This window comes from Zonotrichia albicollis, chromosome 17, assembly GCF_047830755.1.
Source record: "Zonotrichia albicollis isolate bZonAlb1 chromosome 17, bZonAlb1.hap1, whole genome shotgun sequence".
Lineage (NCBI taxonomy): Eukaryota > Metazoa > Chordata > Aves > Passeriformes > Passerellidae > Zonotrichia > Zonotrichia albicollis.
This window is the reverse complement of record NC_133835.1, coordinates 14,089,813-14,104,710: the sequence shown is the minus strand read 5'-3', so window position 1 is coordinate 14,104,710 and position 14,898 is coordinate 14,089,813. Positions and strand designations below refer to the sequence as shown.

Genomic DNA, 14,898 nt, shown 5'->3' with positions numbered 1-14,898 from the left:
CAAATATTTCCTAATTATCCACACGGGATCCTGGCTCACCTGGGGCTCAGGTTTGCAGCCCTGGTTCTCCTCCCTGCCTGGATTCCAGGAGCAGGAGCAGTGGTGCCCCCCGCCCTCCCTTTCCTTCTCCCACGGAATTGTTCCGGCGCTAGCTTGGTGTGTCAGCTTGTAAGTCTATAAAACAGTTTTCTACCAGCTGGAAATCCAACATGCTACATGAATACATAACAGTGCCTAACCAAGAAGGTTTGTAATTCAGTAATTAGCTGTAATTAATGAACACAAAGTGAAGACTCATTTACAGTTTAAATTATCACATTAGCTCCTGTCACCCTCTATGTACACAAAACAGCAGGAATTCAATTATTTTTATTCTTCAAAGCTAATTTAAAATTTAAGGAATGCCATTACATGAAATAATAGGTAGGAAATGTAATAGAAATCGCTGAGAACAGTTGGCCATCCTTAGAATGGGAGGAAAAAAAATGCTATCAGTGATGATTTGGAAATGTTATTTCGTCTGTGAGCAGATGAAGGATTGAAATCTACACTCTTTTCAGTGTATTTAAAAGGAAAACGAGTTTGGTGGTTGCTGAGTCTTTGTGCAGGAAGAGCATAATTGTGCATTGTGCATAATTGTAGAAGCAGTTGATACTGATAATGCTGTTGATAGCAACACGATGACAGCATGGAAATGCTCACACCATTATCTTTAATGGGGCTGAGCCGACTGCAGCAGCACCGAGCCCCTGGAATCCTCACCAATCTTACTTGGGAAACTTCAGCCTAGCAGGCCTTAAGTAATTGTCACTTTGCAATCTGCCTCCAGTTCGTGTGTGTACGTAGGGCTGTGTAAAACACTTTCATTGTGCTTTTAAACCCACCACGACGCTGCTCTCTGCAGCTGCCACTGATTATTTTTTCCCTCAAACAGTTCAACAGCAAGAGAATTCCAAACCCATCTGATGCCACATATCTGCATTCCAGCCCTTCTTCTTTTTTTTCCTTTTTATTTTTTTTTTTTTGTTCTTTATTTCTTCTTCAGCTCCCTTTTCATTTTAAATAGGCCACTGGAAGCTCCGGCGTCTAATTTTTCATAGGTGATCGACTGCTGAGTTGTGGGTTTATGTAGACAGAGGGAAGGTAGCGATAAGCCAAGAGAGAGGATTCTATTAGGGAAATGCAGCAGTAACTAATGAATCCTGCCAGTAATTGGGAAGGTGTAAGCCTCTGTAATATCCTAATGATAGTCATCCGTTGTGTGCATCCCGCGGCAGCGGCAGCGATCCCTCATCGGCTCCGTGATCTCACACACTTAGCCATGCAAATCTTCCTGACAGGACTCTATGTCTTTGTCTCCCTAATTGGACAGTATAGAGTTGTTTATGGATATTGCAGACATTTAGACCTCAGTTGGAGGTTGTTCAAAAATCGTTAGCAAAGTTGCCTTAACAGCATTGTCAAATATTTATTCCCCTGTTTCAATATCTGTTTTTAACCCAGGCATGGTTGGAGAGAGAATTAACATTTCGAAGATGGAGCATCTCCTTCCAGCCTCTGGTTGAGATTTTTATTAAGCCATTTTCTTGCAGAAAGAGAGAACAACAACAACAAAAAAAACCTACCAAAAGTCCTCATTTCTTAAGGATAAAACGTGAGATTGTAGGGCAAATGTGCTGATTTTTAATACCATTTCCATGGGGAAATATTAGGAATGCTGACAAAGGCAGTTCCACTTGTAAAAATTACAGGAAGCTTATGGGGCAAAAATTCCAGTTTAATGTAAGCCAAAATAAATGGAGAATATTCCCATTCACTACACCACTTCAAGTGAGTGCAGTTTCAGGGCCTGGCTCAGATATATTAGAAAAAACATGGTTTTTTCCTTGGTCAAGAGTTGAGGGGTTTAATTCTTGTCTCTAATAATCTCTTGGTAGTGGGTGAAAAGTAAGATATAGTAAATACATCCAATGCTGTGCTTTACCAAAAGGAATTGTTTTTTCTCCTAAAAATTTCATACTGGGGGGATTTCACATTTTTGTGTGTAACACATTTCTGGTGGAGGGTTTGGGGTTTTCTGAGCACAAGGCAAAGTCTTACAGGCACTTCCTGGGGCCACAAACACCAGGAGGAAATCTGAGTTCAGGAGAGAGGGCTGGAGTAGCCACAAATATTGGAATTTGTGAGGAAGATCAGCTGGATCAGACAGCTGAACTTACAATCCCTGGGTTGTGTGCCAATTTCCTCAAGTTGTCCCACAAATCAAGGGGATTATTTGCCTCAATGAAAGCAATCAGATCCCTCCTTTTTGTAACTACTAAATTAATCCTACCAAGAGTTAACTCCATATGGACCTCCACTGCCATCTTGTCTCCCAAGGCTGCTTATTCTACACTGCAGATATTTTATAAATATTAGATAGAAATATATATAAAACCAGAAAAAAATATATGCAAGAATTTGCCTAAAATAATCATTTGGCTTTTTTTTTTTTTTTGAGCCAAGTCTTTACACAAATAGAGGGTGTGAAAGCTTCTGTTCATGGGAATATTTCTAGGAACAATTTCTGAAAGTATTAATTTGCGCCTGTCTGGCAACTATCTTGAAAGCTGTTTGTAGTTTTGGAAATTATTCAGCCAGGGAGCAGTAGAAATGACACATTATATCGTTGATTAATGTAGTAAAAAGCAAATTACTGAAGGGGGAATAATCAAAGCCATAGTTGCAGCAAATAGTTCCCTTATCTGATTTCTCTGGGGTTAGCCCAAAGTTTTAGGTACTTCCCACAATCAGACCCAAAAGATAAAGAAAGAAATTAAAGGAGAGCTATTTGTAAAACAAGGGAAGGAATAGATTTTTTTTTTTTTGGTGAAATATTTCTGCATAGTTGTTATAGTTCTTTAAGTAAGCTTCCATTTTTTTCAGTTTTTAGGTCTTTTTATACAAAACTCCCTGTTCCCCTAAAGCACTACTGACACCATCTGTAAACCCATCAGCTTTTCAGCCCTCTCCATAAACTGCTGAGGAAAAAGTTGTGACTGCAGAAAAAATTCCATCCAGTGAAGGTCAGAGAAGGCAGAGAAGTGCCTGCATACAGAGCTGAATTCATGGAATCCTGGAATCATTTTGGTTGGAAAAGAAATGAGCTTGGAGCTTAGAGTCCAACCACTCCCTGTCCCTGCCAAGGCCACCATGTCCCCAAGTGCTGTTAAATCCCTGCAGGGATGGGGATTGCACCCCTGCCAGAGCTGAGCAACCCTTTGGGGAGGAAATCTTTCCAAATATCCCACCCAAACCTCCCCTGGCACAGCCTGAGGCCACTCCCCTCGTCCTTTCACTCGCTCCTTCCCCAATTCCTGACCCATCCAAGCTCAGTGTTTGCCATCCTGAGCTCACTGGAGGGACAGGGGCTGTAGCAAGGTTGCCCCAGCTCTCAGATATCCCTTTTTTTGAAGTGAACCCCTGTTTTCCCAGATTTGATGGACCCCTGGCTGCAGGGAACATCCCAATCTCATCCCATTAGAGCCACTCAGCCTCTCCCACTGCTCCAAGGTGGGCCAGGATCAGCCTCTCTTTTCCCTGTGGAAGCCATCCTAAGGGCAAACAGGCTCTGGATGTGCTTGCCAGAACCTTCTTCTCCAAAGGAATGTATTGGCATTTAGGGTATTTTTATAGACACACACTCAGGTATATATATATTTAAAACCCCAGCTTTACAAACTTCTGTTGGTGCAGCAGCCTGTGACACTGAATACAAGCTGCTGTGCAAAGCAATTGCCAAATGTTTACATAAACACATAAATAAGACAAATAAATTCATTTTCATTATTCATATTTTCTGCTCTTTCTTCTCCTTTTTATTTATGCCTTAGACAATGGCTCCTGTAAATATTCTGATTAAAAAAACACCTGCAGTGGACAGAAAGATGATCAAAAAGCCCTGATAGAGAGCAATTCATGTTTCTTCTTTACAATCACTAACGAATCTTAACTTGAACCATGTTATGTTCCCAAGTGAGTGATAAGCAATGATTTATTATGAAGTGTCAGGAAATCAGAATGCCATACAGTGAGACATGAGCTAGTGGAAAATGTGTTCCCTGTTTCCCAGCCTCATTACTCAAAGATGCAGTGTCCCTTTCTCCAAGTCTAATTTACCTGGCTTTCCAAGGCTCTCTGAGAGCACAGGGAAGGGCTCCAGGAGGGAAATACCCGATCCAGGCTGCGCCTCCACCTTCCAGCACCGCCCAAGAATGCCAAATGACCTGGGAAAAGGGGCTGGAAACGCAGAGCTCTCGCTGTATCAACCCCTTCCAGCCCTAATGATGCTCCCCCCAAGCAATCGCTCAGGATTACAGCATCCTTTGCCTCATCAGGGCTGTCAGCGCCTGAAGAGGAAATAAAACAGGCGGCGCTGAGGAGACAAACGGATAAGTTTTCTTTATGTGTTAGAGTTTCTTCTGCTCTCTAATGATTCCCTTCTCCCCATGATCCTAATTCAAGTAACTGGCATGTGATATATTTTGTAGACAAATCAGCAGCAGAAGAGCGTGTGCGGCTCTGGCACCGCGGAGCCCGTGATTTACGCGCAGCTCGCGCCCGTCCGCGCTTTAAGGTGGGAATTTGTGTTTTAAGAGCTCCCTCACAAAGGAAGGAGAAAGCAGCAGATCCCACACTAATTCACAGCAGCAGCCTCCACTCCTACCCACTAATGCTCTCTGAAAAAAGGAACCCAAACAGGCAGAGTGTCAAAAATGTGACATTTTTCTGGATGTCTCTTTAAAGGCCCCAATCCCAGAAGCATTTGGGCTTGGTCAGATGTGGATGGAGGAAGGGAAAAGCAGGGCCTGAGTGTGGTTCTGTTCTGCTACAGCAGACATGGAAGTGGAGCCTTCCCAGGGAGGTTTGGCTTGGATGGTCTGGGCACACGGTGGAGCTGTCAGGGGCACTGACACCTGCAATGATGAGCAATGTCATCATGAGCATTAAAAATAATCAATGAGCAAAAATAATAATGAGCAATAAAAATAATGTTGGAAAGGCAAAGCCTGTATTTAAACAATATTTTAAAATAATATTTTTTTTAATATTTAGAATATTTTTTAAAACAATCTTACTATCCAAAAGCATGGATTTAATCACAGCAGATTGGTCAAAAAGCCACCAACAGTAGCATTTTCTATTTCAAAACATGATCCCCTTCTACTGTGATAAAATGGGAGAGAATGCCAACAAGTTAAACTGAACAGGATAAACTTAAGAACAAGGAATTTATGTCCTGCAAATTCTTTCACATAAAAAAAAGAATCTCATATCTAGGCATGTTACAACTAGCTCAGTCTGTCTTAAGGCAATGGTAGCTGTTGTTTTTCCTTGCAGAAAACGTGGAAGTCATCAGAAGAAATTAACCAGAACTCATCCTTGTCTGAAAGGCTGAGAGACTCACGAATTTCAAAAATCTTTTTTATTTTGCTCTATAGAAATGCTTTATAGAGAATCTTTGTGAAGTACAAACCAGAGAGTGGTTGTCTCCCAGCACTGACAATGTCTGCTGTTCCAGACGAGACGGTGTGTGATGTACCATCCTGAAATATTGTCAGCAAGCCTGCAAATATGAAGGCATTTTCATAGCAAGGCAGGGATGAAAGGGAAGAGCTTTGGGTTTGCTTTTTTGTTTTGCTTTGTTTCTTAGTCCTAATAAAATCTACCAGTGTGCTCTTAACTTCTCCCCTCCCGTTTTGTTCTGGGGAGAAAGGGAACATCATTCTCCTGTGAAAGTGTTCTGGAGAGAGGGAGGAGGCACAGATTCCCTGCTGGAGGGGTTTGCTGTAGCCAGGACGAGGTTTGTGTGATATTTAAGTAGCTCAGAGTGCAGAGACAAATCAGCATCTCCCCACTGTCAAGTGGCCTTTGCTGCCTCACAGTGAGTTGAGATATTTCAGTGTCACAGCTCAGAGGTGGGGCTGAGGAAAAACCCACCCACAGCAGCCTCTGGTTTGGTGATTTAGAAATTCTCTTCAGGGTTTAAAAAATGTGGGGCTTGATCTCAGGGGGAATTACACTCCAATGAGCACAGGGAGGCAATTGTGGATTATGCAACAGTTGAGTGAACTCTTGCAGGTAATTCAGCCTTTTTAAGCACTCAGATGAACGGAGGGATGCACCTTTGGGTGACCCACGAGTTCCTCCTGACCTCCATCCCCCTGCACCTGCGTCTGGAACACACAGCCCTTGGCCAGATGGTTGGTCCATAATTGCTTTGTCTCATGTGCTGTAAATTCACGTTTTGCAAGGTGTGTTCCAAAAGCTGTTTCTCGGCTGGGATCCTTACAGGTGGCACTTTAAAATGTAGCGAGCACCCAATCCTACAGAACCTGCTTGTCACAGAAAATGGCACAGTTTGCATGTGACCTGTAATGACAGTTGCTAGTTGAAAAGAAACCAGAAATTCAGCTTTATCTTCCACACTTTGGTTGCAGCTGCCATCAACTAAATCTCTCTCCAAGGGCAGATGGTGCCCTGTACAATGAACAATTTAATCTTTAGGAAACTTTGCCAAAAATCCACTTTTTTTCCCCCCTCCAAGAATAGGCTGTCAATAACATGTGCTCCTAAATACATTGTGATTTGATGGCTATACTTTATTTATAGGAAGAAATAGAAGTTAAATGTTCCCTGTATTTTTTTTCCTGTTTCTAAGCCTGTGATTCTTCCTGACACACCTGGGGGACCAGGTGCGTGTCACCCCTTTGTGCTCTGTGTCACTCTGTCACCTCATACTGGGCTCAGGGGTGAAATCCTGGCCTCTCCCTACACAGGTGGCACAAATCCCCCTCTTTCCAGCAGCCCAGGATTCCATTGGGTCTGTCTGGAACCACGGGGAGCTGCAGCCCCAGTTTTGTGTCTGACCCATCCACAGCTTCTCTGGCCACCTGTGGCGGCACCTCCCCACCCTCACAGGGAAGAATATTTGCCCAATATCCAATTGAACCTCCTGTCTGGCAGTGGGAAGCCATTCCCCCTTGTCCGGTCACTCCAGGAAATTGTCTCTTCCCATCTTTCTGTTTGGCTCCCTTCAGGACTGAGCTCCTTGTCCCTCCTGCACCATTGCTCCAAACAATGGGGGAAAAAAAGCATCATCCCAGGTAAGGTCTAAACTCTTCCACCTGGGTTTTACAGCAATTAATGCTGTGTTCAGGCAGACACCCCCCAGAAAGAGCTCAGCTAGAGCCCACATTTCCTTCCTGTTGCCCCAACACTCCCACAAGCTCAGATCGGAAATGTTTTCCACACTTCCCTCTCCGTGTGGCTGAGGGTGAATGTACAGACTGGTGGCTGCTGCAGGGACACACGAGTGGCTCAGGGACTGCTGGTGACACTGGTGGGACCCTTCAGTGTGCAGGACATGAGGGGTTGTCCCTGCTGGCCTCACATAGAGCCTCTGCCTGCCTTTGGGTGGGTGCTGCACCCCCAGCAAGGTGGGAACTGAAGGATTTGGTTTTTGTAAGGGTTATTCCTACCTCTCCCAAAATGTTTTCCCATCCTATTAGAGAGTGTTTGCTGAAGCAAATATCTTCTGTTTATTTATTTAATGTGCTGTTAAATGACCTTCTGGAAAGCTATTCCTGCCACGAGGCTTTAAAATGGATGGGCAGGCAGAACTCCAGGGAGCATGCTCCTCCCAATCAGGATGAATCATTCCAGTAGTTACTGTTTAGATTGATATAATTTTAGTTATAATTATGGGTAACGAGAAGGCGTTTAGAGCCTGTAACATTGTAATTCATGGTGAGAGGAGTCCTAAATGAAATAAAATATATCCAGATTTGCTGTTTCCCCCTTTCTAGGTACTGTGCACGTGGCGTGGTTCTTTAAGGAACAGATTTTGTGCTGCTGCAAAAATCTAGCAAAAGTAGGTCAGAAATGACATCTAGAGATAACATGTTTGGTAACCACAAAGGGCCTGTCTGTGTCTTTCTATGTGGCCTTTAAAGAGTCCTGCAATTTATTGTGATGGGTACAGCTGCAGCCTGGAAAAGTTTTGATCCATAGGCTCCCATGGACTGTGGTGGGTGGATCACAGAGGAATATTGTCATTTTTGTTATCCCAATGCATAAATAGGAGCTGGTAAAATGATATTAGCAAAGATATGGAAATACAGAGAAGGCATTATAAATACATGAAGCTGATGTCACCTGCCTGGCTCTGGAGTTCCATCCCACCTCAGCCTGGGCCACTGAGGAGGTGGCAGAACCCAAAAATCAAATGGTGACAGCAATCCCCAAGAAAGGGACTTCAGATACTGGAAGGACCTCACAGCACCTTCCAGCATCTGAGGGGCCCACAGGGAGCCTGGAAGGGCTCTTCAGCAGAACTGGAGAGACAAGGACATGGGAGAAGGGCTTCAAACTGAAAGGGGGGACGTTTAGGTGAGATGTCAGGAAAAAATCCCTCCCTGTGAGGGTGGGCAGCAATGGCACAGGTGCCCAGAGCAGCTGTGGATCCCTGACAGTGCCCAAGGCCAGGCTTGACAGGGATTGCAGCACCCTGGGACAGTGGAAGGTGTGAAAGGGTGGAACAAGATGAGTTTTAACGTCCCTCCAACCCAAACCATTCTGGGATTCCATGACCTGAGAACCACCCCATGACGGGCAACCCCCAGGAGGCCGCATGGCTCCATTGGTGTGGCCTTTGGCCATGGGGACAAGGGGACACTGGAGGGAGCAGAGAAGCACTGGGGGGTGGGAGACGAGCTGGGCACTGCTGTGAGAGCTGGGAGCCCAGCTCAGCCCCAGGAGCCCAGCCCAGCCCCGGGAGCCCAGCTCAGCCCCAGGAGCCCAGCCCAGCCCCGGGAGCCCAGCTCAGCCCCAGGAGCCCAGCCCAGCCCCGGGAGCCCAGCTCAGCCCCAGGAGCCCAGCCCAGCCCCGGGAGCCCAGCCCAGCCCCAGGAGCCCAGCTCAGCCCCAGGAGCCCAGCCCAGGCCCAGGAGCCCAGCCCAGCCCCGGGAGCCCAGCCCAGCCCCGGGAGCCCAGCCCAGCCCAGCCCCGGGAGCCCAGCCCAGCCCCGGGAGCCCAGCCCAGCCCCAGGAGCCCAGCCCAGCCCCAGGAGCCCAGCTCAGCCCCAGGAGCCCAGCCCAGCCCCAGGAGCCCAGCTCAGCCCCAGGAGCCCAGCCCAGCCCCGGGAGCCCAGCTCAGCCCCAGGAGCCCAGCCCAGCCCCGGGAGCCCAGCTCAGCCCCAGGAGCCCAGCCCAGCCCCGGGAGCCCAGCTCAGCCCCAGGAGCCCAGCCCAGCCCAGCCCCAGGAGCCCAGCCCAGCCCCGGGAGCCCAGCCCAGCCCCAGGAGCCCAGCTCAGCCCCAGGAGCCCAGCCCAGGCCCAGGAGCCCAGCCCAGCCCCGGGAGCCCAGCCCAGCCCCGGGAGCCCAGCCCAGCCCAGCCCCGGGAGCCCAGCTCAGCCCCGGGAGCCCAGCCCAGCCCCAGGAGCCCAGCCCAGCCCCAGGAGCCCAGCTCAGCCCCAGGAGCCCAGCCCAGCCCCGGGAGCCCAGCCCAGCCCCGGGAGCCCAGCCCAGCCCCAGGAGCCCAGCCCAGCCCCAGGAGCCCAGCCCAGCTCAGCCCCGGGAGCCCAGCCCAGCCCTGGGAGCCCAGCCCAGGCCCAGGAGCCCAGCTCAGCCCCAGGAGCCCAGCCCAGGCCCAGGAGCCCAGCTCAGCCCCGGGAGCCCAGCTCAGCCCCGGGAGCCCAGCCCAGCCCCGGGAGCCCAGCCCAGGCCCAGGAGCCCAGCTCAGCCCCGGGAGCCCAGCCCAGCCCCAGGAGCCCAGCCCAGCCCCGGGAGCCCAGCCCAGGCCCAGGAGCCCAGCTCAGCCCCGGGAGCCCAGCTCAGCCCCGGGAGCCCAGCCCAGGCCGTCAGAGCCGCTGCCAGCGCCGGGCCTGGCGTGCCACGAGCTGCTGACACACACTTGACGGTTGTCTGGGGCTGCAGACGTGTTTGAGAGCTCCCATCTCAGAGGTTTCACAGCTGTGTTTTTCTGGCAGTGCTGGGATGAGCGGAGGCAAGCTGTGCCATGGACAAGGAGAGGGAAGGAGGCTGTGAGGAGGAATGCTGAGTCCTGACACATCCGCGTTAAAATAGATACGGCTTTTTACATCTGTTGATGGCTCGATAATTAGTGTTAAATAAAAGCAAAGCTTCAGTATCTGCAACTGATATTTCACATATGCTGTACAAGACACCAGTATAATGAACACCCTCAGCCACGTTTTCAGAACATGATTTATTTTAAATGGTGGAGTTTTCTTTATGGCACAGGGGGAGCTGCATTTCAGCAAATGCCCAGGAAGCACCAGACTCTGCCCATCATGAGCTGTTGGGATGTGCAGGCTGCTCTGCCCTGACTGCAGGTGACAAGCTCTCCACAAACTCCCTGAATCTCTTACAGACTTGATAATGAAATACATAAACTATGACCCTTATTGATCAGGGCTCACACTAATTAATTTCCCAAAGTCCTGTCCCAGCCTGCAGTGGTATCAATTAAATAAAAAAAAAACAACAAAACCCACAAGGATGGAGACTTCAGTTGGCCAAAGGACCTTAGGGGTGAAGTACTTATCCCGTGGAAATCAATGCCAAGTCCCAATTGATTTGACTTGTGCACAGATGTTACCATTAGTCAGGTAGGTGGACACTGAGCCTCAAAAGTTTATTTGTTGCCAGAGGAGTTTCTCATGGACCTTCCCTCTGACCAATGTGGCTCTGAAGTGTCTGTCCAGGGTTAACAGTGTCCCCAGTGTTGTTCTGTGACAGGGAAGTGACCAGGGCTATGCCGATTCAAAAGTCTCTGGGGTTTTTTCACAATGGCACAAAAAGAAAAGGAGGCAGGAGTTTGGCTTTTCATTTTTCCAATCCAAGCTTTTATAAATATTTCCCACTGGCAGGCAACCAGTGCTCTGAAGTCACTTCAAGACTCCTTCCCAGATTTAGCACTTTCAGTGACACTAATTTGGCTTAATTAGCCTAATGATGTTCTGGAGGCAGGGTTGACCTAGTGAAGAGTCACCTGCCCTGCTCTCAGCTGGGTCACCAGTGTCCCTCAGCACAGCCACAATGCCTTTGTCCCACCTCTGTGAGGGAGGCAGAAGCTGCAGGGCCTGGTGTGACCCAAGGCAGGACTCAGCTGGGATGTCACAGCGAGTTTTCCACCCTGGAGACCCCTGGGAAGGGTAAAGCCCAGTGCCTCTTCCATCCCCAGCCTCCCTTGGATCGCAGAGGTGATCCCACAGTGGGAATTTGGCTGCAGGGTGCTGTGTGTCAGCCCCAGGCCCTACAACAGCAATGCTTCTGGATTTCTTTGAGATTTGAGCAGGGTGTAAACTGGCACAGCTCTGCCCTTTTGCAGTGAAAAATAATAGCTTTGCAAAGTGAGAATTGCTCTGGAGTGTTACCTCTGAAACGTAAAGGCAACATCTTAAAGTGTCAACATGGATTGCTTTTAATATCTTTTAAGTGGGAATAATGATCCAAGGTATTCACCACAATTTCAGACTGATTCCATGCATCCTCAGTTGCCAAAAGTCTCAACATTCAGCTGCCAAAGCCTCCTCTTCCCTTCCAACAGTTTCTCCACAGCAGGTCTGGGTTGCCAATGCAAAACTCAGCATCACTGTGAAAACTGAAAAGGTGAAGATATTGTAAACCAAACCAAATTATAAACTAACTAGCATGAAGTCAATGGACTTTTTTGTTTTCATATGGAATTTTTTGAAAAGCTGAGTTTATTTTACTTTAAATAAAGCTGCTACTGAATTTCCAGTTGATTTAGCCAGAACACAGAGAACACACTGCAGGATTTGAGTTGTGTTTGCTGAAATAGCCATGGCCTTGAACAGATAATATATTTTTCAGCAACATATTTCTTTGCCCACTGCAGCTCTTTTTTTCCTCTGTACTCTCTCCAGATTGACTTTCACTCTACTTATTGCCTGCCTCATTTCTCACCCTGTTTTTCCAGTTGTTTTTTTTTCTACTGCTTTCCTCAGTATCTTTCTCCCAGGTTATAAGCAAAGCAGAACCCAACTTTGGGCTGAACTTTTAAACCCACATCTTGAAATTAAATAAAACAAGCCCCTTCTGTCTCTGTGTAGCAGTAGCTTCACAACTTGAGTCACTTAGCACTTTTAGCAGCTGCAGGATAGAAAAAGTCCATTGGAAGATGGTTTTTAATGCTGGGGAGGTGCCTGGTTAATAGACGCTGTGTGGGTACTGAGATGTCCAGCTCTCCATGAGGATTTTAGAGCGTGCTCTTGGCTGGCTGCAGGAAGCAACTCCAAGTTTAAGAAGCAGAGTAAGGGGCTCAGTGACCAGGCAGAGCCTCAGCACCAGCCGGAGTTCACCCACTGAATGGTTGCATGGTTGTGGGACCAGGGTTCCATCCTCGCTTGCTGTGAGCCTGTGGGGGCACAGAATGAAGCAGAGCTCATCTGCAGACACTTCCATGGTGGGAGTGCCTGCTCAGAGGCGTGGCTGTGCGCTGCAGACCGTGTAACTGTGGCTGTGTTGTTGTTGTTGTTGTGCTTGCAGGACGATTGCCTTAGCCCAGCTCTCCAGCCCAGCTCCGCGCCCGGCCCCGTGCGCCGCCGCGGCCCTGACATTGAACTCACAGCAACCCGGACCGAGGAGGCTGCCAAAAAACTCCTGCTATTCTTCTTCATCCTCACTAACAATTTGGTAATGAAGTATTGATTTCCACTCCCCTGCTTATGGACGATATTAGATTTTCATTGATAAACTGCACTGGGGCTGTCTGGTCTCCACTGTCCCTTTTTGCTGTCACTAAAACAAAGTGCCACTGAAGTAAGATAATGACTGAGAACATTGATGTACTTATTTCGTCAATTTGTAACACTTGACAGGAAAAAAAAATTCTTCATAGTTTAATGTCCAAGTGTGCTACACAAGATGCAGTCACATTGGAAGCTTTACTTTTCATGGTAATGTCCATTTCCTATTTATAACCCCTTTGGGATAGTTTGTCTAAAGGAAATGTTTCTATTCTGTGCAGCTATTACTGTTGCACCTGGGTTGCCCAATCCAGTCATTGCACTAGGGATCAATACATCACAGTAAGTACAAGAATTATTAAGTTAAAACAGATTCTGAGCCAAAAAACCTCTGAACAATGTTAATCTTCTGTGCAAGTTGTTCAAATAGTTATGCTTAACCATGTTGCTGCCAAAGATTTGTTTGAAATGGATTATTTTCAGTTTGTTTTATTCCTCAGATATATATATATATTTAAATCTCCATTACGGTTTATGACAAGACATATGGGATGGAGGGATTTTTAAACAAAAGTACTATTGTTAGATTATTGAACATTATATAAATATAGATATATCTATATATAAATATCACTATATAAATATCTATATATAGATATAAAAGAATAAAAGTAGAGTTTCTTTCTCAGTTAGGTGAGTGTAAATCTGAAGCTCTGTTGTGGTCAACAGAGTGACTTTGGATTTGTGCCACCAAAACTGGGATCAGAATTTGGTGTCCGAGCTCTGTCCGGGCCGGCCAGCACCGCCGGCCGTGCCTTCAAACCCACCCCGACCTGGGAGAAGGGGGCACAAAAATGGCAATTTCAAATTTGTAACTTTTTTGCTTGTAACTTTTTTCATTAAAACTTCGAGGGCCCAGTTTTAATTTGTGGAATATTCACGTTAATAATGAGATCTAATTAAGACATCCATTAAAAGCCCGTTAAAGTTAATTTAACGTAAAAATTCCAATAGAACTGTATTAGATTTTCTCCATTAAATTAACGTTATGGATTTTTAACGGATGTCTTAATTATACATTATTATTAACGGGAATACTGTATTACACAGATTAAAATCGGGTCCCAACTCCCAGAATCTTCCAGGATATGCCAATGTCACGAGTCCCACTGTTCCTAGTGCACTGCTTGGAAATCCAGGCACAGCCCTGCTTGCTCTCGCTCAGAGACAACAACCTCCAGTAGACAAATCCATCTCTGCATTTAACGATGAACTTCCCCTATTCTCCAAGGAAAAATAAGTCTGGATCAAGTTGTAAATCGCTATTCCGTGGCAAATGAAATATTCAAAGTATGCGAGGCACAAGTGGAGAAGAGGCTCTTTCTCAAATCAGAAAGGGCTTTGGAGTGAATTTTCCTGTTGTTTTGTTCATGATGTTCAAGGATATAATTGAAGTGCAGCAGTCACAAAATCAGACTAAATACGTTCCCTGCATTCCCTGTGGCCTGTGCAGAAGGGTCTGTTTTGGCACTGCTTGGGAAATTTTGACATGATCCCTAAACTCAACATGGAGGAGAAAAAAAGGCCCTTCTTATTTACCTCCTAGGGAAAGTGTTGCCCTTATGCCACATATAATAGCAAATTGCTTTTTTTATGGCATGCATAACCTAGATGGGAAAAAATATGGCGCTTGAGGGAAGGAGGGAAAAAGTAAATGAAGTTCCAGGAATGTCATTCTGAAGTAATGAGGCATGGACAGAAAATATACCCCTCACATCATCGGATTGAGATGGCAGTCGAAATAGCTTCATTGAAGTGTCAGCACTCATCCATCAATCAATCATCCACAAGGAAAAATAGCGACAGTACAACGGGGCGGCTTTTATGGGATTTACTCATGGGCATAGGGAATAGCAGCTCAAATGTAGTTCTGACATGAAAAGCAAGGTGCTGATATTATTTTTTATGATGGGAGGATCATAAAGTGAATTGAGAACAGTGAGGTCTGTCTTTGCTTAACCTATTCAACTGGAAATGAACGGAGCTCAACTGGAAACGAGCAGAGCCTTCAGATGGGTTAAGATTGAAGCCTGCACCGTGCTGAGCACCGGCCATCGACAACAAAAT

The 14,898-nt window shown here is 46.7% G+C and overlaps 1 protein-coding gene across 2 annotated transcripts in view; it reads left to right on the top strand.

Moving 5' to 3' along the window:
* Positions 1–13,638, top strand: part of TSHZ2 (teashirt zinc finger homeobox 2) — a 207,152-nt gene extending 193,514 nt beyond the window's left edge. For both annotated transcript variants that reach the window (XM_074553867.1, XM_074553868.1), the window contains exon 3: positions 12,572–13,638. In XM_074553867.1, coding sequence (XP_074409968.1) covers positions 12,572–12,573 — 2 coding nt within the window. In that variant the 3' untranslated portion in view covers positions 12,574–13,638. The remainder of the gene's footprint in view (positions 1–12,571) is intronic.
* The last annotated feature ends 1,260 nt before the right edge of the window (positions 13,639–14,898 follow it).